Source organism: Cricetulus griseus, chromosome 4 (genome assembly GCF_003668045.3).
Source record: "Cricetulus griseus strain 17A/GY chromosome 4, alternate assembly CriGri-PICRH-1.0, whole genome shotgun sequence".
Lineage (NCBI taxonomy): Eukaryota > Metazoa > Chordata > Mammalia > Rodentia > Cricetidae > Cricetulus > Cricetulus griseus.
In genome coordinates this window covers 179,501,984-179,526,603 of record NC_048597.1, presented here as the reverse complement: position 1 = coordinate 179,526,603, position 24,620 = coordinate 179,501,984, and the positions used below count along the sequence as shown (strand labels likewise).

Sequence of the window (24,620 nt, the reverse complement as noted above, 5' to 3'; positions counted from 1 at the left end):
AGACATCCCAAAGCATCAGAAAACAACAAGAATGAAGGCAAACAGCATCCATTCTTACAGCCCCTTTCATGGGGTACATTCTGCAGTCCATTCCCAGTCCTAGCAGCTCTCTTCTGAACTCAATCCAATCCAATTTCCTTTTTCAATGTAGAATATTCAACTAAATGTCACCTATTTTTACAAGGGTTGCATTGGTGTGAATATGTGCAGAGACAGACAGGCACCGCTTCACCCTGGGTTCCACCTCTGGGGTTAGCAGTCTGGGAGCTTTGCAATATCCCTGTTCTCAGTGAAAGCAGAAGTCCAAGAGTTCTGTGACCTCACCTGAATACACACCCAGAGCCACTGTAGAAACACAGTCACCCTCTTCTGTGTCACCTTCTCCTGGCCTTACCTTAATGTACTCCACTTTTAAAAGATCTAATCCAGGTTTGTCTGAAGAGCTAATCAAGTGAAGAGGCTTCTTCTTGGATCCTAGATGAAATAAAAGGAGAGAAAGGTTTTGCAGATGAGTTGCTTTTATGAAATTTTAGAATATTCTATATGTCTTTGTCTAGTGATGCTTTAAACGCCTATCTGTACATTTTCATGTATCTGTGTATATTTTCATGGGTATGAAGCAACCAACCTATTACTGGTGGGAAAATAAGACAGCTTAAATCTTTACCTTAAACTTTACTTTAAAGTTACTAAAAACGTGCATCATTGGCTTGCTTTCATCCTGTGCTCAAAAAGAATCAAAACTTCTCAAGATATTCTTCAGGTTGTCTATGTACTTACAGGGCTGCAGAATAGACTAAGTGTGGAATAACGTGGAAATGTGAATTTTAATTCAACTCTGGCCTTACCCAAAGCTATTTAATTTTCTCATCTACAAAACAAGGGAACTGGACTGGAACAATCTCTACTATACAGTTGGATTCTAAAATTGTATAAAAATGTTTTATTTATATTAGACTCAAATCATTTAAATAATCCCTCTACTTAGACCTAGGTGAAAAGGGATATTGAAAGCCTTCTTTTTTTTTTAACAGGGAATAACTGTTAAAATTTTTCTTTAGCAGGCTATGGTGGTTTATAGCTGTAATTACAGCCCTTGGGAGATAGAGAAAGGAGGGTCATTGAAGTACAAGGCCAGTCTGGGCTACATGTGAGCCTAAGGATGGGCTACTTGGTTTCAAAACCTAAACAAACACCTCTTTTGAGCTCAAAACTATGTTGTCTGTGCAGACACACAGAGGAACCGGCTCCCAAAACCACATAGGGAGAGCTTGCTCATCAAACATTGGATCATACCCATGCTTTACGCTTCAGTCTGTAAATCTTGCTTCTGGAACAACTAGAAAGTTCTCCCTGGTCTCTGGTCTTTCCCTTTTATAAACTGTTTTTTTTTAAGATTCACTTATTTTACTTTTTATTTATGACTATTTTACTTGCATTTATGTATATGCACCATGTTTGTGCCTGGTGCCCTAGGAATTCAGAAGAGTTAGATCTCCTGGACCTGGAGTTACAACAGTTAAGAGCCACCATGTGAATGCTGGAAATCAAACCTAAGTCCTCTGTAAGAGCATTAAGTGTATGCAACTGCTGAGCCATCTCTCCAGCCCCTTCTCCAGTCTTAACTGACAAAAAGAAGAAACAGCCTAGAAAATTCATTGTTTACATTCATTACTCGTGTATGCAATATAAATCCTATTATTATGCAGTACCTAAGAAGATTTGTAACATAGGAAACATTATTTTTCCCTTAAACTAGAGTTTATTTTAGTTTCAACTATTTTCTGAAGATCATAAAATATCTTAATATTTGAGTATTGGGTAGACCATTGAAGAATTTTAATTGCTACAGAGTAACTCATGCCTCAAATACCTGAGCTCATAAGATATATATTGAAATGATGAACTATGGGGTTCACAAGAGGGTGGGCTTCTTCCCCCTTTATTTCTATTGCAGTGCTTCTGTGCTGTGTGAACACTCTAACACAATGGCTCTCAACCTGTGGGTCAGAACCCTTTCACAGGAGTCACCTAAGACCATCCCAAAACACAGATATTTACATTGCAATTCATAACAGTAGCAAAATTACAGTTATGAAATAGCAATGTAATGTTATGGTTGGGAGTCACCACACATGAGGGACTATATTAAAGGATGGCAGCATTAGGAAGGTTGAGAACCACTGCTCTAGACTTCAGTCCAGGTCTGAATACTAAAATCCATCTGAACAAGATACAGGTGTGAACAAGTTATTTTATGTTCTTTAGCCTTTCTTTCTGTGAAATGGGAATGATACTCCCTAACATCAGTGTACTTTTCTGGACTCTGAAGTGATAGACCACAGTGTTTGAGGCTGCCAGACCCCAGTGCCGGGCTTCCAATGTTACAGCCAGGGTTCTGTCACTTACAGTTCTTTGAAGCTGAGTGAATAATCATCTGCATGTTAGTTACATGTGACCTGAAGACAGTAACATGGATGCAGCATAGCCATTGTTCTAGAATGGAGTTAGTATTCGTAAAGTGTTAGAACAGTATGGTTATTATACCCATTATAATAAAATGAAATATGTCATTATAGATGAAACTATTCCAGACACACAAGGGTGCTACTTTTACTCCTGTGTGCTATTTCTATTTTCATGGCTATTACCTTTAATTTCATGGTAATCCAAGCTGATTTTCCTCAAATAGGACACTGCAGTCAGGTCAAATGTCCTCATTGTTGCTTCTGTTCCTAATTGAGTGACATTAAATACTAGAACTGTCTCTTCTTCTTTCTGTTGTTTAGTGAGTTCCAAAATCACCTAAAAGAATCCATGGGGCAGTGGAAAGTAAGCCCATCATCCTTAAATGCCAGAAACAAAGTCCTTCCCCACATACAGCACTACAAGAGTGAAGATTCTAATCACACACTAACACCAAACACAAAGACTGTGATTATCCTGTATCAGGACAGTAGGCACACATAAACACAGTTCTTAAAGTCTGTTTTGTTTTGTTTGCTTGTTTGTTTGTTTGTTAGCTTAGAAACAACAGATTCTTCTGACAGCAGCAGTTCTGAGAAGACACAAGGGGAGAGTGTGCGTTCCCAAAGTATTCAAATTAATTTTGGAAATGACAGCCAAAATATTCTGTCAATAAAAAAACCAAAGCAGGTGTGGCAATTTTTAAAAGGCAGATAAGAAATGATGGTGGCTAGGGTGACACAGCAGTGGAAGAGAAGAGCGACCACTGGGAAAGCATTTGAAGACAGGGGTCAAGGAATCCTCTGATTCTGTGGGTCAAAGCATGAAAAAAAAAAAAAAAAAAAAGAGACAAGTCAAAAGCCAAGGGTAGGAAAGAGACTAAGAAAATACCAATAGCAATGTATCAAATCTGACATGATGATTTAGGAAATCTTGTCATTCTGGAATACCAAAGTCAATCATGAACATCTCCATATTATTTTGCATTTTATTATTAAAGTGATAAAATTATTGTAAAAATTTTAGAACTTGGGAAAGCAAAAGTAAAGGTGAAAAGCTGCAATTCCTCCAACTTGGAGATAAACACTGTCATTGATAAGAGAAAATATATACATGGAGCTAATTGGAAGCATGTGCCTGTGTCCCGAAATCTCTTTTACCCGCAAAATATGCTGTAACCATCTCGTGCGGTTTTCTTTTTTATGGGACTACTCTAAAAACAGGTCTCAGGACTGAAGCTAGGGATTTCACAAGATCTAAGCAGCATGTCCTGCACACCCCACACCCACCTCTGTCTCCAGTCAAACCCACCCCCACACCTTTTTGGGTTTTTTTTTTTCCTTTTGTTTTGTTTGCTATTTTGAAACAGGGTCTTGTCAAATTGTCTTGTCAAATTGACCAGGATGGCCTATATCTCCAGCAGAGCCTGAAGTTGTAATCTTCCTGCCTCAGCCTCCTGGATAACTGGAGTACAGGCCTATTCCATCATGCATGGCTTTCTACATGACTTTCAAAGGCAAAAAAAAAAAAAAAAGTTTAGAAATTTAGTTTGCTAACATTTTCCACATTATACATGCAGGACAATGGCCACCTCTATTTAGCTCAAGGGGAAGTCATGCTTCATGTGGTAGCACACACCTACAACCTCAGCAATCAAGGGGGGCTGCTGGAAGCAGGAGGAATGTCACATGTCCAAAGAAAGCCTGGAATATGTAGTGAGATAATGAGTTCAAAGTCAGCCTGGAATACACAACAAAACTCTATCCTAAAAAAATTAAGAGAGCTGGGGCTGGGGGAGGTGGCATATACATCCACACTCAAAAACAGATTTTATGTAGAGATGCAAATCCCAATTAAGAGACCTGAGCTTTAAAGAGATGGCACATGCCTTGATCCCCTTAAGTAATTTTTTAAAAATAATCTTCATGGTGTGTGCCTTTGTGTAGAAGAGAAACTAGAACATCACATTTTTAATGCAGTTGCAGCTGAGGTCAGCTCCCAGTACAGAAGAACAACAGGAATGTGTTCGTGAACAGAAAACACATACCTCTTTAATCTCAAACTTGAGCAGAAGATTAACCAGCTCCTCATTTGGAACCTCAGAGGCTTTTTTCAGTTCTGAGGCTTTCACAGTTCTGGCAGTCTGCGATTCTCCATCCTCAGCATCAAAATATTCATCATCAGACTCTAAAGCAAAGAGACATGCATTACCCCAGACAATAGCCACTGAGAGCCCACATGGACACTAAGCCTAAACCTAACAAAGTCCATTCATGCATAGAACCTTCATTCAGACAAAACATTTGCAATTTTTCAAGTCCCAAAGTGACTTGAACCAACATGTAATAAAACTTAAACCAACTAGTACTCTACCATCGTTTCAGAAGTGACTTGATTTTATGTCAGTTCATGCATTTAACATTGTAAAATATATATTGGGCATCATCTACCATGTATCAGATATGACCGCCACAATGGACACCAGAGTGGTCAGGCCTTGACCTGGTTAGATATGGCCTTGTCTCTACAAAGTGTACATTCTATATTCTAATTTGAAATTATAAGACCTCACTTAGCCCTGGTTAGAGAAAAGTATCACAGTGAAATACAATACTTATTTAAATATTTGGAAAACATTGTCAACTCCATCACCCTCACTTAAAAAAAGCAAAATCACTTTATCCAACAATGAGACAGGAGTGTTGGTGCTTTCAGGGCCCCCTGTTTTCTGAAAACACTCTTACTACATAACCATGTTTTGGTTTGTCTTCACAGAGAAACAGTAGTTCCTGGTTTTCACCTGATTCTACTCCATCGAGCAACAGTGAAGTGCCGAGAAGACCTTTTGTTCCACCTGAAAGAACAGGAATCGAGGCTACCTAGCAAAGAACACAAAATGGCTTTTTAATACTAAATACTAAATACTAAATACTACAGATGAGATCTCTCTATGTAATGAAAATGCACAGAGGACAGAGGAAGATGGGATGATAGGTACACATACATCACAGCCCAAACTTCAAGAAATTTACAGAACCAAATAGTTGTCAGCTGGAATTTACAAAGTATAAAAATCACTACATACATTTATAAGGATAAAATTATGCACAAATCAAATAAGTAAGTCTGTGTCCTCATGTAGCTTTTAGTTGCTATGGGTAACAATATAAAAGTACACATTTATCATAGGGCCCTTGATAATGGCATCATTATCAGCTAATTTTCTCAAACTTTTCTAAGTAAGTGGAAATCCAACATTTATTTTAAGCTATAAAGATTATTTCAATTAAAGTGACCTAAAAAATTTAAGACTCACCAAAAAAAACACAAAAAGACAATTTCAAGTTGGTATTTTATTTGCAAATTTATCTGAAAGCTTTATATTTCTAGGTCTCTGTAAGGGATATTTAACAAATATAAACAGCATTTTCCTTTCATTTCTGTTGTTTTTTTATTTTTGTTTGTTTAGAGACAGAGTCTCACTATGTAGCTCTACCTGGCAGCAACTTGCTATGTAGAACAGGCTGGCCTTGAAATCAGAGATCTGCCTGTCTCTGTGCAGGTCCCATTTCTGCATTTTAGATCATTTTGGTTATAAAGCCTATCTTACACAATCACCACTACCCTGAAAGTGTGGTTTTCTAGAAATCAACTTGGCATTCCTACTACAATCACTTACTCACCTGTCTCTCTGGAGACTGTGTGGATGACTTCTGTGGCAAGGGTATACTATTAATCAAACACAGTGTGTCTTTTATCTTCTGGTCAGAAATCCTCACATGCATCAAAGGCAGTCCTCCTGACACTTTAAATCTAAAAATACAGTTGACTGTGAGGTCTCAGGAAGGGGAAGCGAATGGGAAGGAGATGACGTGGTTAGGCCAATGGTTGGCCAGCCATGTTTCAATCCATCACACTTAGATGCACTCTTAGTAAACAGAAGTTCTCTGTAAGCCAATTTTCCAGAGCATCCACATCTATCTTTCTTACTCAGTAAAGCTTTTTAATGAACTTCTTTAAAAACAGGGTGTCACTATGTAGCCCCAGCTGGCCTGGAACTTGCTGCACAGATCAGGCTGACCTCAACTCACAGACTCTCTGCCTCCTAGGTGCTATGATCGGGAAGTGCACTAACACACACAGACTAAAATTAAGTAATGCATTGTAAAACTCCTTTGGAACACAATCCTCTACTATTAAAAACCAAAACCACATTATGTGTTTTAATTCCTGGCATCTAAGATTTCTTTCTACTAATACCAGAGTGCCTGCCCCATCAATCTCTATCACATTGTCTTGCTCTGCTCTGTTTAGCTGTCATACTGGGCAGCACCTGATATGTGACATGTGACTTATTTCCTGTCCCTTTGGATTAAAAGGCAAACTCCCTGAGGTCATCTGTTTTGCTGCTGAGTATCCAGCTTGCTATTATCATTCATTTGCCTTTTGGTAGTTGCTTTATCGTCTTCCATAAAAAATGTAGCTGCTTCATGCCTGTCTCCCAGCTGTCTTGACCACAGCCTGCTCACAAGCCTGCTCAGCTTACCCTCTCAGCTGCCTGGCTAAGCTGTGAACGGCTCAAGCTGGCAGATACCTAACTCTTAAATGGGTTACTGGCTGGCATTCAATACAACAGTTTTTAAGTGAAATTTGTAGTACTAATTGTCACTATTAAAAAGAAAGGTCTCTAATTAATGACCTTCTTCTAGGAAATTAGAATGAAACACAGACAATATGCAGAAAAAAAGCTGTAATAAACCTAGAGTGGAAGTCATGAAGATTAAAAAGTAGAAACAAAGAAATAACTGAGTCCAAATGCTGGCTCTTTCAGAAGAAAACTAACTGATAAACCTCTAGTCTGACTGATCAGGAAAAAAGAGAAACAAAGGCACTAACTGCTTATATCCTGGACAAGAAGGTAAACATCTACAGATCATTTTTAATGCATTAGAAGGTAACAAAGAATATGAGCACATTTTATAACTCAACATGAAGCTGACCAAATTCAAACATGCAATGTTTACCTAGAAAACTTCAAACACAAAAAAGACCATTCAAAACTACTTCCACAATTTTTAAATACCCTCTAAAAGAAAATTATAGGCCTATAACACATTAAGCCTGTGAAGGATCTACTGACATAACATTTAAGCAATCAGATGAGGTATCTTGTCATAGTGGAAAAAGCCAAACCAAAAAGTTAAAATTCTATGGTTTCATTCATGGAAAATTCCAGAAAAGTCTTATCAAACATTCACATCAAGTAACAGACCATATTTTCCAAGGAAAGAAGTAGGAACGGGAACAAGGGAATACAGGGCTCAAGGAATCTTCTGCAGATGGTGAATAAGTTACCTCAATTGCAATGATGATCTCATGGAGACACACATGTCACAACCATAAAGCCTGGTCTTAGAAAGACACTGTTCCAGGATAATATACTAAACTCAAAATCTAATTTCTATTTTTTTTATTTCTTTATATTTTTCTTGGGGTTTTATGTGGTTTCATGATAAAAAAAAAACCTAACTTCCTTTTCTTTGAGATTTTTTTAATTGATATTGAATCTTGATTTTCACACATTCAGAATCTCAGATAACCAATTTTTATAGAATGTAAAAATCTAAATACGAAGTCTGAAGTAAGAGAGACAACATATGTCTTAGTCAGAGTAACTATTGATGTGACCAAACAACATGACCAAAAGCAACTTGGGGATGAAAGGGTTTATTTGGCTTATACTTCCTTCCGTATCACTGTTCATCACTGAAGGAAATCAAGACAGGAACTCAAATAGGGCAAGAACCTAGAGGCAGGAGCTGATGCAAAGGTCATGGAGGATGCTGCTTACTGGCTTGCTCCTCATGGCTTCCTCAGTCCGCTTTCTTATAGAACCCAAGACCACCAGCTCAGAGGTAGTTCATCCACAGTGGACTGAGCCCTCCCCCACCAATCACTAATTTGAGAAAATACCCTATAATCATGCATACAGGCAAACCTTATGAAGTCATTCTCTCAATTAAGGTTCCCTCCTCTGAGATGACTCTGGCTTGTGTCAAGTTGACATAAAACTAGCCAGCACAGAATACTATATAAATAATATGTTCTTTAAATGTATTTGTGTCATAAGATAGAATAATCAGTGTTATTTCCCCCCACACACATATATCTATCTCTGTTTCCTTAAACATCAGTAGTTAAACAGATGGAGTACCCTTGTTGATTTCTAATACAAAAGACACTGATACATACCTGGCCATTCTAATATCCTTCTCCACCATTGCCTTGGCCAACTCAACATGAATATCCATGGGTTGCAGTATGTGCATAGTTGATGGATGTTGGAATCTACACTTTTTCCAGTTTTCCTCTTTAAAAATAAAAATTTAAATACTAAATAACTTTAAAAATTATCAGATATTCCGTGCAAAGCCAATTTACATTGCTAGAAAATACTTTAATGAACAATTTTTACTTCCTTCAGCATACAAGTTAAATAATCTGTATTTTAATTCAGATTAGTAGAAAACAAAAATTATCAAAAAAAGACTGCATGTGTAATAACCACTATTTTTCCAAAAAAGAAGATTCTAAAAACAGATTTCCCATGTGTCTAACACAGTCCCATGCAGACTTTTATTCATGACAGGGACTAAAGAGCTCATGGTTCAAATAATTATTTGTAAGGGGAAGACAGTGTTTGTGGTCTATGTAAAAACTCTCCTTTAAGAACCTCTGAGCCTCGATTCCGCCGCCGCAGACTGACCTGGAACTAGGTGAGTGAGCCCCTGCCCGCTCCCGACCCCAGACCAGAACACCCCACCACCCCCATCCCACCACCCCCGCCTGAGCCTGCCGGCTTGGGCCAGACACGCCCAGAGAGGGAGGAGCCCCCTGCCCCACCAATCCGCTAGCACCCCATTCTTACATTCCGCCGCCGCAGACTGACCTGGAACTAGGTGAGTGAGCCCCTGCCCGCTCCCGACCCCAGACCAGAACACCCCACCACCCCCATCCCACCACCCCCGCCTGAGCCTGCCGGCTTGGGCCAGACACGCCCAGAGAGGGAGGAGCCACCTGCCCCACCAATCCGCTAGCACCCCATTCTTACATTCCGCCGCCGCAGACTGACCTGGAACTAGGTGAGTGAGCCCCTGCCCGCTCCCGACCCCAGACCAGAACACCCCACCACCCCCATCCCACCACCCCCGCCTGAGCCTGCCGGCTTGGGCCAGACACGCCCAGAGAGGGAGGAGCCACCTGCCCCACCAATCCGCTAGCACCCCATTCTTACATTCCGCCGCCGCAGACTGACCTGGAACTAGGTGAGTGAGCCCCTGCCCGCTCCCGACCCCAGACCAGAACACCCCACCACCCCCATCCCACCACCCCCGCCTGAGCCTGCCGGCTTGGGCCAGACACGCCCAGAGAGGGAGGAGCCACCTGCCCCACCAATCCGCTAGCACCCCATTCTTACATTCCGCCGCCGCAGACTGACCTGGAACTAGGTGAGTGAGCCCCTGCCCGCTCCCGACCCCAGACCAGAACACCCCACCACCCCCATCCCACCACCCCCGCCTGAGCCTGCCGGCTTGGGCCAGACACGCCCAGAGAGGGAGGAGCCCCCTGCCCCACCAATCTGCTAGCACTCCATTCTTACATTCCGCCGCCGCAGACTGACCTGGAACTAGGTGAGTGAGCCCCTGCCCGCTCCCGACCCCAGACCAGAACACCCCACCACCCCCATCCCACCACCCCCGCCTGAGCCTGCCGGCTTGGGCCAGACACGCCCAGAGAGGGAGGAGCCACCTGCCCCACCAATCCGCTAGCACCCCATTCTTACATTCCGCCGCCGCAGACTGACCTGGAACTAGGTGAGTGAGCCCCTGCCCGCTCCCGACCCCAGACCAGAACACCCCACCACCCCCATCCCACCACCCCCGCCTGAGCCTGCTGGCTTGGGCCAGACACGCCCAGAGAGGGAGGAGCCCCCTGCCCCACCAATCTGCTAGCACCCCATTATTACATTCCGCCGCCGCAGACTGACCTGGAACTAGGTGAGTGAGCTCCTGCCCGCTCCCGACCCCAGACCAGAACACCCCACCACCCCCATCCCACCACCCCCGCCTGAGCCTGCCGGCTTGGGCCAGACACGCCCAGACAGGGAGGAGCCCCCTGCCCCACCAATCTGCTAGCACCCCATTCTTACATTCCGCCGCCGCAGACTGACCTGGAACTAGGTGAGTGAGCTCCTGCCCGCTCCCGACTCCAGGCCAGAACACCCCACCACCCCCATCCCACCACCCCCTCCTGAGCCTGCCGGCTTGGGCCAGACAAGCCCAGGCAGGGAGGAGCTCCCTGTGCCCCAAATCTGGTAGCACCCCACTCTTCCATTCCGCCGAACGACCAAGAAACTAGGAACTAGCGAGGAGACCACCAGGAGCGTCGAGATCATCTAGAGTTGTGGACATCGAATTCCTAGCCCCCACACACCACTGGGCCACAAGAGGAGATAGAGAGAACCCACCCGCACCCACTAAAAGGATATGGGGAGAAGACAGAATAAGATTTCACTCAACAACACAAAGACCAACATGACACCACCAGAACCTAGGGACTCCACTCCGGCAAGAGCTGAAAAGCCCAACACAGAGCATGAAGATGAGATGGACCTCAAAAATTATCTCAGCAAGTTGATAGAGACCTTTAAAGAGGAAACAAGAAAATCCCTTAAAGAAATAGAAGAGAAAACAAACAAAAAATTAAATGAATTGGAGGAAAAGACAAACCAAAAAATTCAAGAAATAAATAAATCTCTTAAAGAATCCAAAGAAAGCCAAGAAAAAACATCCAAGCAAGTGAAGGAAGCTCTTGAAATAGTTCAAAACATGAAAGCTGAAATACACACAATAAAGAAAACACAGAATGAGACCATGTTGGAAATGGAAAGGTTGGATAAACGATCAGGAACTAAAGATGTAAGTGTATCCAACAGGATTCAAGAGATGGAAGAGAGAATCTCAGCCACTGAAGACTCGCTAGAGGATATACATTCATCCACCAAAGAGAACCTCAAGTCCAACAAAACCCTAACACAAAATATCCAGGAAATATGGGACACCGTAAAAAGGCCAAACCTAAGAATAATAGGTGTAGAAGAAGGTGAAGAAATACTGCTCAAAGGTACAGAAAACATATTCAACAAAATCATAGAAGAAAACTTCCCCAACCTACAGAAGGATATGCCTATGAAAGTACAAGAAGCTTACAGGACACCAAACAGACTGGACCACAAAAAGAAGTCCCCCGACACATAATAATCAAAACACCAAATCTACAGAATAAAGAGAAAATATTAAGAGCAGCAAAGGAAAAAGGCCAAGTAACATATAAAGGCAAACCAATCAGAATCACACCCGACTTCTCAATGGAAACTCTGAAAGCCAGAAGGTCTTGGATAGATACCCTACAAGCACTAAGGGAGCATGGATGTCAACCCAGACTACTGTACCCAGCAAAACTTTCAATCACTATAGATGGAGAAAACAAGATATTCCACGACAAAAACAGATTTAAACAATACATATCAACAAATCCAGCACTACAGAAGGCTCTGGAAGGAAAACTCCAACCCAACGAACATAACTACACTCACAAAAACACTGTCAGTAGTTAATCGAATTTCACCAAACACAAAAAGAAACAGAAGGGCAAAATCCACACGCAATGATACCACCAACAATAAATCCAAAACCAAGAAGAACCAATGAACAATGGACGTTAATATCCCTGAATGTCAATGGTCTTAACTTACCCATAAAAAGATACAGGCTAACAGAATGGATACGAAGACAGAATCCATCCTTCTGCTGTTTACAAGAAACACACCTCAAATTCAAAGACAGGCGATACCTCAGAGTAAAAGGATGGGAAAAGATTTTCCAATCAAATGGGCTCAAGAAACAAGCTGGGGTAGCAATACTAATATCTAACAAATTAGACTTTAAACTGAAAGCAATCAAAAGAGATAAAGAAGGGCATTTCATACTCATCACAGGAAAAGTCCATCAAGACGAAGTCTCAATCCTGAACATCTATGCCCCTAATACAAAAGCATCCACTTTTGTAAAAGAAACATTACTAAAGCTCAAACCACACATAAAACCACACACACTTATAGTAGGAGACTTCAACACCCCCCTTATACCACTGGACAGAACTACTAGACAGAAACTTAACAAAGAAACAAAGGATCTGAAAGAAGTTATGACACAACTGGGTTTAACAGATATCTATAGAACATTCCATCCAAACACAAAAGAATATACCTTCTTCTCAGCGCCACATGGAACCTTCTCAAAAATTGACCACATAGTTGGCAGCAAAGCAAACCTCCACAGGTACAAAAGTATTGAAATAACCCCCTGTATCTTATCAGACCACCATGCATTAAAGCTAGAATTCAACAGCAATACGAATTGCAGAAAACCTACATTTACGTGGAAAATGAATAACTCCCAATTGCACCATTCCTTGGTTGAGGAAGAAATAAAAAAAGAAATCAAAGACTTTCTAGAATTTAATGAGAATGTAGACACAACATACCCGAACTTATGGGACACCCTGAAAGCAGTGCTAAGAGGGAAGTTCATAGCACTAAGTGCTCACATGAAGAAACTGGAGGAAAGTCACATTAGAGAATTGACAGAACAACTGAAAGCTTTAGAGCAAGAGGAAGCAAACTCACCAAGGAGGAGTAGACGCCAGGAAATAATCAACCTGAGAGCCGAAATCAACAAAGTAGAAACTAGGAAAACAGTACAAAGAATCAATGAAACAAAGAGTTGGTTCTTTGAGAAGATCAACAAGATAGACAAACCTCTAGCCAAACTAACCAAAAGGCAGAGAGAGAGCATGCTAATTAACAAAATCAGAAATGAAAAGGGAGACATAACAACGGACACTGAGGAAATCCAGAGAATCTTTAGGTCATACTTTGAAAACCTGTATTCCACAAAATTGGAAAACCTAAAGGAAATGGACAACTTTCTGGATAAATATCACTTACCAAAATTAAATCAAGATCAGATAGACAGTTTAAATCGAACTATAACCCCTAATGAGATAGAAGCAGTAATCAAAAGCCTCCCAACCAAAAAAAGCCCAGGGCCAGATGGCTTCACTGCAGAATTCTACCAGAAATTCAAACAAGAGCTAATTCCAGTACTCCTCAAACTGTTCCACACAATAGAAGCAGATGGGATATTGCCAAACTCTTTCTATGAGGCTACAATCACTTTGATACCCAAGCCTCACAAAGATATGACTAAGAAAGAGAACTACAGACCGATATCCCTCATGAACATCGATGCTAAAATACTCAATAAAATATTGGCCAACCGAATACAAGAACATATCAGAAAAATCATCCACCATGATCAAGTAGGCTTTATCCCAGGGATGCAAGGATGGTTCAACATACGAAAATCCATCAATGTAATCCACTATATAAACAAACTTAAAAAGAAAAACCACATGATCATCTCACTAGATGCTGAAAAAGCCTTTGACAAAATCCAACATCCCTTCATGATAAAGATCTTGGAGAGAACAGGAATAACAGGAACATATCTAAACATGATCAAGGCAATATATACCAAACCAATAGCCAACATCAAAGTAAATGGAGAGAAACTCAAAGCGTTTCCTCTAAAATCAGGAACAAGACAAGGCTGTCCACTCTCTCCATATCTCTTCAATATTGTACTTGAAGTTCTGGCTATAGCAATAAGACAAGAAAAGGGGATCAAAGGGATACAAATTGGAAAGGATGAAGTAAAACTTTCACTATTTGCAGACGACATGATAGTCTACATTAGTGACCCGAAAAACTCTACCAGGGAACTCCTACAGCTGATAAACACCTTCAGCAAGGTAGCAGGATACAAAATTAACTCAAAAAAATCAGTAGCCCTACTATACACAGATGATAAATCCAATGAGAAAGAAATCAGGGAAACATCACCTTTCACAATATCCACAAGCAACATAAAATACCTGGGGGTAACACTAACCAAAAAAGTGAAAGACCTGTACAATAAGAACTTTGAGACTTTAAAGAAAGAAATTAAAGAAGATACCAGAAAATGGAAAGATCTCCCATGCTCATGGATAGGTAGAATTAACATAGTAAAAATGGCAATCCTGCCAAAAGCAATCTACAGATTCAATGCAATCCCCATCAAAATCCCAACACAGTTTTTCACAGACATTGAAAGAACAATACTCAACTTTATATGGAAAAATAAAAAGCCCAGGATAGCCAAAACAACTCTTTACAATAAAGGATCTTCTGGAGGCATCACCATCCCCGACTTCAAGCTCTACTATAGAGCCATAGTTCTGAAAACAGCTTGGTATTGGCACAAAAATAGACTGATAGACCAATGGAATCGAATTGAAAACCCTGATATCGACCACGCACCTATGGATACCTTATTTTTGACAAAGGTGCTAAATCTATACAATGGAAAAAAGACAGCATCTTCAACAAATGGTGCTGGTACAATTGGATTCGGACATGCAGAAAATTACAGATAGATCCATACCTGTCACCATGCACAAAACTTAAGTGCAAATGGATCAAAGATCTCAGCATAAATCCAGCCACACTGAATCTTCTAGAAGAGAAAGTGGGAACTACCCTTGAACAAATTGGCACAGGAGACCACTTCCTGAACATTACGCCAGAAGCACAGACATTGAGGTCTGCAATTAATAAATGGGACCTCCTGAAACTGAGAAGCTTCTGCAAGGCAAAGGAAACAGTCAGTAGGATAAAACGACCACCCACAGAATGGGAAAAGATCTTCACCGATCCCACATCTGACAGAGGACTGATTTCCAAAATATATAAGGAGCTCAAGAAGCTAGCCACCAAAACACCAAACAACGAAATTAAAAAGTGGGGTGCAGAACTAAATAGGGAATTCTCAACAGAGGAATCTGAAATGGCTGAAAGACACTTAAAAAAGTGCTCAAAATCATTGGCCATCAGAGAAATGCAACTCAAAACAACTCTGAGATACCATCTCACGCCTGTCAGAATGGCTAAAATAAAAAACACCAATGACAATCTATGCTGGAGAGGATGTGGAGAAAAAGGAACACTCCTCCATTGCTGGTGGGAGTGCGATCTTGTAAGACCACTCTGGAAATCAGTATGGCGGTTGCTCAGAAAAATGGGAATCAGTCTACCTCAAGATCCAGCCATTCCTCTCTTGGGTATATACCCAAATAGGGCATGTACTTACAACAAGGACATATGTTCAACCATGTTCATAGCAGCATTGTTTGTAATAGCCAGAACCTGGAAACAACCTAGATGCCCCTCTACTGAAGAATGGATTGAGAAAATGTGGTACATTTATACAATGGAGTACTACTCAGCAGAAAAAAGCAATGGAATCTTGAAATTCGCAGGCAAATGGATGGAACTAGAGGAAACCATCCTGAGTGAGGTAACCCAGTCACAAAAAGACAAGCAAGGTATGTACTCACTGATATATGAATTTTAGACATAGAACAAAAGACTACCAGTATATAATGCTCTTCACCAAAGAAACTAGGAAACATGAAGGACTCTAAGGGTTAAATGGTCCCCAGGAATGGAAATGGCATGAACTCCCGAACTAATTGGGGGCATGAGGGTGGGGGGGAAGGAGCTGCTACAATAAGAGCAAGAGAAGAGGAGAAGAGGAGAGGAAATGGAGGGGCAGAAACATTGAGTTGGGGGAAGAATAGAGGAAAGAGAGCAAGATGAGAGAAACGATATCAGAGGGAGCCACTGTAGGCCCGAGAAGGGATCAGGAACCAGGGAGATCTCCAGAGACCTACAAGGATGACACGATCTGACAATCCAGGCAATGGTGGAGAGGATAACCTAAAAACCCTCCCCCTAAAATGAGATTGATGACTTCTCTTTATGCCATCCTAGAGCCCTCACCCAGTGGCTGATGGAAACAGAGACAGACATCCACAGATATACAATGAGCCGAAATCGGGAATTTAGTTGAAGAGAGGGAGGAATGAAGAACGAAGGGGTCTGTACTAGGATGGAGAAACCCACAGGAACTGTTGGCCTGAACAAGGGAGAGCACATCGACCCCAGATGCTGTCCAGGAGGCCTGTACAAGACTGATCCAGACCCCAGAACATAGATGTCAATAAGGAGGCCTCTGCACTCCAGGGAGCCTCTGGTAGTGGATTAGTATTTTTCCCTGGTGCAAGAAGGGACTTTGAGAGCCCATCCCATATGAAGGGTTACACTCTGGCCCTGGACACATGGGGAAGGGCCCAGGATCAGCATAGGAAGACTTGGTGGACTTTGCTGAGCTCCCGTTGAGGGCCCTACCCTGCCTGGGGAGTAGTGGGTGGATGGGGTTGGGGGGATGGGCTGGGGGTGGGGGAGAAAGTTTGGGGGTGAGGGGAGGGAGAGGGAGAAGGGACTTGAAATAAGCTTGTTCCCTAACTAGAACTAATAAAATAAAATAAAATTAAAAAAAAAAAACAAAAAAAAAAACAAAAAAAAAAAAAAAAAAAAAAAAAAAAGATCACAGGCTGCTCTTCCAGAGGACCTTGTTCTGAATCCTAGCACCCTCATAGTGGCTGAAATTCATCCTTAACTCTAGTTCCAGGGGATCTGACATCCTCTTCTGGCCTCCATAGGCACTGTCCACATGTGATGCACAACCATATAAGCAGGCAAAAGACCCACATACATAAAATACAATTAATAAATTTATTTAAAGAGGGTTTGTCGCTCAAAAGAATATTATAACAGAGTTCAATTCTTGAATAAAAATCACCCAAAATCTTACTACTAAAATAATTCAATTAAAGTTTTTTTTGTGTGTCTTCTGTTCTTTTGTTTATAAATACTCAAATGAAAATACAAGCAATACCTCTTTTTGTAACTGTATCCACAGCATTTAGACAGCAATCTCCCTTTTTTCTAAGATTAAGTTCAGTTTATGACTAATATTTATCAGTAAATCAGCAATGGGATAAAAAATCTTCATTTCACTTATGAATTTTAATGCTTGTTCCATTCTGTCAATTGAGGGGAGGGCAGTAGTTGGTATTGAATGGAGGGCTTTGTGCTTACTGGGCAATCATTCTACTGACTGAACTATAGCTCCAGTCTCTATTCTGCCATTTAAAAAACCCTGATTTCTTTTTATTCTCATGTAAGTGTATGAGTATGTTCACAGGTGCCAAAGGAAGCCAGAGATGGTTTGGGATCCTCTTGAGCTGAAGTGCCAGAGTCCAGCTCCAGCAGAGTTCATGTGCCACAGGAAAGATGTGTGAAGTTGGTGAAAAGTGAAGAATCTGACCAGCCCTTGTCTTTCAAACTGATGGCCCCAACTAGCTCAGGCCATCTTTATTTATACAAGTTCTAATGCATTCAAGCACGATCAGTTCCAAATAATTTCTCTTTAATCATTTTCCAAGAATCATTAACATTTTAGTTTCTTTTCTTCTTTTCCACTCCCTTGATGTCATTGACCTTTACCCCATATCATTATATAGTAAGCCAAATGTTTATATCTAGCTAAGTACATCTTATTCATACTGTGCCCTAGCTGGCAGCAAATGTGGTTCTAAAGTAAGAGATTTGAGCCCTGTGATTAATTCTTGACAATATGAAATCAGATGAATATATTGTGATGCCTAGAGTATCATTTTCAGGTGTATACCAGTTTCTGAGTAATCTGTATGTCAACTTTATTATATGGATTGCAGTTATAATCTTATTCTTTATAAGTTCTCAAAATAATGATTAATACCTAACTCTAACTATTAGGATTAAGTTTCTTTATTTTTCTGGCAATTTCTACATGTACTTTTCTTTGAGAGGAACTAGTAGTTTCAGATTTCTTTATTGATACTTTGATATTGGGAAAGTATCTGAGTATTCATGTCCTGGTGCCAGAGAAATGTCTGACCTTTCATGTCCTATCTCTTTTTCTTTCTATGTTCCTATAAGGTTTTTAATGTCATCTTTAAGAAACCGTTTTCCAGGGGCTGGAGAGATGGCTCAGAGGTTAAGAGCACCGACTATTCTTCCAGAGGTCCTGAGTTCAATTCCCAGCAACCACATGGTGGCTCACAACCATCCGTTATGAGATCTGGTGCCCTCTTCTGGCCTGCAGATATACATGGAAGCAGAATGTTGTATACATAAAAAATAAATAAAATCTTAAAAAAAAAAAAAAAAAAAAAAAAAAAAAAAGAACCTCTGAGTCTCTTGACAGACTCCATGCAGACATGTTAACTTAATGTTAACAGATCTTACTGTGCAGAGTAGAGCGTGGAAGTCAGGTGACTTCCCAGAAAATGGCATGCTCAAAGATATTTAATGAACACTTTTCTTCCAGTAACTAAAGGGATGTGGTGAACCAAAAAGCTGTAGTTAAGCAATAGAAAACAAAGCTGTGAGAAAATAAACTATTTTTCAATTTTAAGAGCGTATCTTTAGGAGGGGTATCTGTAGTGAAATCATGGTAAAACAGAGAAAATGTTTTAAATTTCAGATCTGAGAATATGTTCGTATATATAGTGAGATAGCTTAGGGATGGGACCTAAGTCTGACCACAAAGTCCACCTGTGTTACATACACCTCCACTATGTAGCTCAAGGGCCATTTGGCATCTGCAGGGCATGTGTGCTTTAAGTGCAACCCACACCAGAGATTACATTCAGAATTTTTCATTTGTGGCATTGTATCAGCATTCAAAATGTTTCAGAGAGCCCGCATTTAGGAATTTCAGATCAACGAAGCTTACTGTAGTGTTTTTTAGATGTAGTATTCTTTAGATATATGGTCCTCAGATGCCTATTAAAGTAGTTTTAACAATGCAAAAATAAAAACTGGACCAAATAAACATTTTCCAATAAGGGCAGCATGGAGAACATGGAAACATATCAAAACATTAAGACAGAAGAGCTTGAACCAACTGTAACTTCTGCTGTCTTCTGACAGCTCATAGTCATGCTATAGACAGAGGCCATATGGGCACAAGCTTAGGTTCAAATGGTTCTGGGAACCCTAGGATTACTAGATTGTGGCATTCTGCACTGGGCCACTCCTACTGGGTTTTCTGAAGTGATCAGCAGGACAAGTGTACAGGACAGTGGCTGAGACTGATGCACATGAGCAGACACACCCATGCACACATACTGCCAAGCCTTATAATGCATGCATGTATACCCCCAAAGCTACTGGAGCTAATATGACCACTCAAAGAGCTGAGCAGTGACTGACCTGCTTTTGCAAACAGTAACTGTACACTCTTTATTTCCACATCAAACTTGTCATATGCCTTATCTATTATTTCTTCCAGAGATGAATTAGTCGTCTTCTGTGTACCTTGGTCTTTACTGTTGAGCTAAAATGTAGTGAAGAAAAAAACTAAATTTTTTACATAAAAGTATACATACACACAACACACACACATACACACATACACACACACACACACACACACACACACACACACACACACACATATATCAACACATTTTGGTCAAATTGCAAAACTTCTAACTGAAGATAGGAGACTTTCTTGATAAACTCATAGTCTGCCTAATTTCCTGGTGATTTTGTAAGCAGTTCGTTAGGAGTCTGAACTCAGATATCAGTTATGCTTGAGTAAGAGATGCTGAGCACATTGCATTTACTGAGCCAATTACACAGCTGTCTCCTTCAAATGTCATATCCAGAAGGAAATTTCCTTCCTGCCTGACTCCGAAGAGGTAGGTACCACCGACTATGGCTTGGTTCTCCTACTGCCTGCCTTGAGCCCTTCAACTTCTGACACTACCTTGGAAGAGGCTATCAGGACTCAGCTCCAACCTACTTCCTTTTCCCCTTCCCAGATGGAATCAAGACTCAATTCAGTTTAACCATTACCTTTGCCAAATGCTTAGAGTCAATGAGATGCAAAAGCCAAAACCCTTCTCTAGTTGCTTAGAGCAATCAAATATGCATTTATGATACATATACATAATATGACACATTATATATATGACATAAATTATATATATACATACATACATATATATATATATATATATTACATGTATATATTGATAATTTCCTGTCAAAAATATATGGCCCAAAAAATGACACTGTAAAATTAAACTCTATAAACCGTAAAGATTAAGATGGTTTCTCTCCTATTAAGAAAAGAGAAAAATCATCCATCCAGTCCTCAATGCCAAATTATTGCCATTACAGAAATATCTAATGACATTTCTTTGTTTGGTTAGCCATATAATATGTGAAAAATAAGTCTAGGCTTAATTTAAGTGAACTGAAGAGAAATAGCAAGCTATCAGACATACAGTTACCAAACTTGTCAAAGATAAAAAGAAAAAAGTACATATATACCTACCTGAAAAGTACCAAAGTCTAAAATGAGAAGATTTGACTTTTTATGGTGAAAACCTGTCTGTGGAATTATTAGATAAGAAGGCTTTAGATTTATCCTTAAATCGAGGACTTTCCGAGTCTCAATAATATGTGTAAGTCCTAAAAGAAGGCCAGGAAAAAAAAATAATATGGTCAAGGTAATCTATATAGTGATACTATTACCAGAAAATAACAATCTGCTACACAGAAAAACCTTGCCTTGGAAGCCTCCCTCCACCCCCAGAAAAGACTAAGAATTTTACTTGAAAAGTATTAAATAGTGTCAGTTCTATCAAAAACTAGATTCTTAATTCATCGTGTAAAGTAAAACCTGCAATTAGTTGATAGAAAACAAATATCCCATAGCATATATACATAATACAGCAAATCCTGTGTATAGCTAGTATTTTGTCTAGGCATAGAATGATTTGTTTCCTTGGTTAAACAACCTGATGAAATAGTCTGCTGGCTTCCTTACAACTAGGCATGCACAACATGGTGAATGGCTTGAAGACTAGAGATGGAGGGCTGCTTTCCAACTCAAGTTCATTCCAAGGTGCAGGATCTTAGATGTAAGGCAGAGAGAAGCATCTGCATCCACCATTACTCTGGTTCTCAGGCAGTCTAGCAAGTTGTACAACTCTGAGTTAGCCACGTAACACAGCCCAATTTTAAAACAGAAATAAAACAACCTAAACTACTTTAAAACACAATGTTTCCATTACAATGGACATGTTTCAAGTTTAGTTGGTGCAGATAGACAACACTAAAAATTTCACCTGTAGCTGTTCTTTCCTTAATTTCTTCCAACTTCATCAATGTAGCTGATGTAATTTGCTCAAGATCCAACCCCTTATTTGACTGAAAGAATTCAACTACAGCATTGATTGTTTTCTGTAAAAAGAATTTTAAAACACCACAGTTATACGTTAAATGTATATTATAAATCTAAAGGATTGACCTCAGTTATAAACAGTCGTGGCTTTGAACTAAGGAATACACAGACATTCTATGCTACTACATTCCCTTCAGGAGTGAGAGACCATGTGAGCAAGGAACAGCCAAGTGAGCTTACTGGAGAAAGAAAAACCTATATATATCACGGCAGTGACAAGAGGTCTAAGCCGCACATGAAAGTAGCAACTGACATGGCCTCAAGTTTCAGCCTCCAGGTAGAGAATAAATCCCATCCCTCAACACTGTATTTGGATTCTGCCACAAGGCTTTGACATTTAGAGAAGAAACGGGGAAATCTGTTCACTCTTACCTACATACAAAACTTGAATATAAAAATATCAGATTTTATATGACAAAGAAAGTTCTGAAGATCAGTTGTCCAGCAACTTAGTACAGTTGTGAATGTTGCTAAGCAACTGAACCACAATCTTAAAATGTATAAGATGGCAAGTCTTGTCATGTGTGTTCCACTACAATATAAAATGTTTTCAAATAGCCAGGCATTGGTTTTAATCCCAGCACTCGGGAGGCAGAGGCAGGAAGATCTCTATGAGTTCCAGGCCAGCCTGGTCTCCAGAGCGAGTGCCAGGATAGTCTCCAAAGCTACACAGAGAAACCTTCTCTTGATAAACCAAAAAAAAAAAAAAAAAAAAAAAAAAAAAAAAAAAAAAAAAAAAACTGTTTTCAAATTTATCATTTGTGTGTGAGTGCTTGTTCTCTCCTACTGCCCTCACATGGTTTCCAGCAATTGAACTCAGGTCATCAGGCTTGCCGAGCCTTTATCCACTGAGCCATCCTTTCAACACACACACACACACAAAAATTAAATGTATTTATGTGTGTGTATATGGGATATGCATGTATAATACATAATCATGTGTGTATGCAGGTGAGTGCACCCATGCACATTGCAAAGGCCAGAGGAGAACATGGTGTCATGTTCTGTCACTCTCTGCCTTCTTCCCTTGACACAGGGCTTTTCACTGAACATGGAGCTAGGCTGGCCAGCAACCCTCCTGGCCACTTCCTACAGTGCTGTTTTACAGGCACATGTACGCCCATGCCAATGTTTTACTTGAATGCTAAGGATTCAAACTCAGAGCATCGTGTTTGTGTATCAAGTGCACTTACGGATTAAGCCACCTCCCCAATCCTAGAGACAGCTTTAAAAGTCATCCTGCCTACACTTACAGCATCATAGATGACCTCCACAGGCTGTGACTGAACAATCAGAGTCTGGTCAGCAGGACTGTTCTCAGGGTTGGTTTCAAACTCAATTTTGAGCAAGGACGATGAAGTATCCCCAATGGAAGCCACCAGTGATGGCACAATGTCTTGTTGGCGCAAGCCTGTGACGTACCAATGTTCTAATTTTGCTTCTATCCTATCCAATAAGGAAAAAGCAAGTGTGTAACAAATAAAATTACAGCAACTCCTTTGAACACTCCTTTGAAAATCAACTGAGCCCAAAGTTACAGTTCATCTCCTTAGGCTGGTCTTCATTTACTACAAAACCTGCTTTTGTTGCTGTCAGTCACTGTCTTATTAGCTATTTACCACCCACATAAAAACCTACTGTAGTCAACCCTAGCATTGCCACAGGTTCTGGTCACAATGTTTAAACACAGATAATGCCATCACCCTGTTTCCACACCACTCCCACATCCTCCTCCTGCTTCTCCTGGCATCCTTTCCATCCAGCTGCCTACACCCCCTACTGTTTCACTTACTCTTGCCCACAACTGAACCAACTGAACAGTGCAGTCTAACTGTAGGCATTTCACACCATGCTCTATGGTAACTTGTCTAAAGTGGTAAATAGTCTTGAATTAATTTTTTGCATATACTATTATCAAATATGATTTAAAACTCCTGAAAAGAGAAATGTAATGTACCATACCCTGAACAGCTGCCATGGTGCAGAGAAATAAAATAAAAACCCTGCGTGACAAGCACTTAGAGAGGCAAGGAGGGAAATTAGAACAGTGACTTATACTGTTCATCATAAAACATAAACAAGTTTTCTTTCATGCTGCATAAGATGATATATATATGGCCTAAAACCATAAATGTAAATGAAAATAAGTTCATAAAAACTTACTTAAGTGCTTGCGCTCCTGGTCGCTGGGATACTTGGGTACCCAAGCCAATTATTTGAATTCTCAGGATTTCTGGAACATTCCTGTTTTCTCTTATTGTAATAGAGGTGCTCACCAACTTCAGAGTCAGTATATGGGCCACATACTAAACAGAGGGGTGAATGAAAACAGTTATAATATGAATAAATTCTAGCTTTAATGATTTCATCTTAATTAAATACGGTGAAATATCAAATGATTCAATGAAACTTACAGATTCCAGCATCCACATACTCTCAATGAAAGCCTACTTGGACAGATAGCACACTTACACACACACACACACACACACACACACACGCACACGCACACGCACACACACACGCGCACACACACACACACTATACACATACATGCACATGCATGTGTGACTATACTTCTAGCCAAAAATGTTCTTAGGACAGACAACCACTAGGGAGATGATGATGTGAAATTTGGGGATGTGTTTCCCCCTAAGCATGAGCACTTTTATGAGCAAGAAGACAGCCTGTGAAATGAGGCTCGCCAGGAAGATACTGGAAATCAGGTCCTAGCACAAGGCAGTGGCACTGATGAAGCAGCCTCAGGTCTGGTTGAGACCCAGG

At 40.4% G+C, this 24,620-nt stretch overlaps 1 protein-coding gene across 2 annotated transcripts in view; it reads right to left on the bottom strand.

The window, feature by feature from the left end:
* Vps13c (vacuolar protein sorting 13 homolog C) overlaps window positions 1–24,620 on the bottom strand; it is a 164,516-nt gene that overhangs the window by 88,766 nt on the left and 51,130 nt on the right. For both annotated transcript variants that reach the window (XM_027411258.2, XM_035443791.1), the window contains exons 17-27: window positions 24,000–24,142; window positions 23,090–23,282; window positions 21,721–21,835; window positions 20,925–21,061; window positions 19,793–19,916; window positions 8,719–8,836; window positions 6,150–6,279; window positions 5,267–5,345; window positions 4,514–4,653; window positions 2,652–2,805; window positions 395–474 (exon numbers count right to left, since the gene is read on the bottom strand). In XM_027411258.2, coding sequence (XP_027267059.1) covers window positions 395–474; window positions 2,652–2,805; window positions 4,514–4,653; window positions 5,267–5,345; window positions 6,150–6,279; window positions 8,719–8,836; window positions 19,793–19,916; window positions 20,925–21,061; window positions 21,721–21,835; window positions 23,090–23,282; window positions 24,000–24,142 — 1,413 coding nt within the window. The remainder of the gene's footprint in view (window positions 1–394; window positions 475–2,651; window positions 2,806–4,513; window positions 4,654–5,266; window positions 5,346–6,149; window positions 6,280–8,718; window positions 8,837–19,792; window positions 19,917–20,924; window positions 21,062–21,720; window positions 21,836–23,089; window positions 23,283–23,999; window positions 24,143–24,620) is intronic.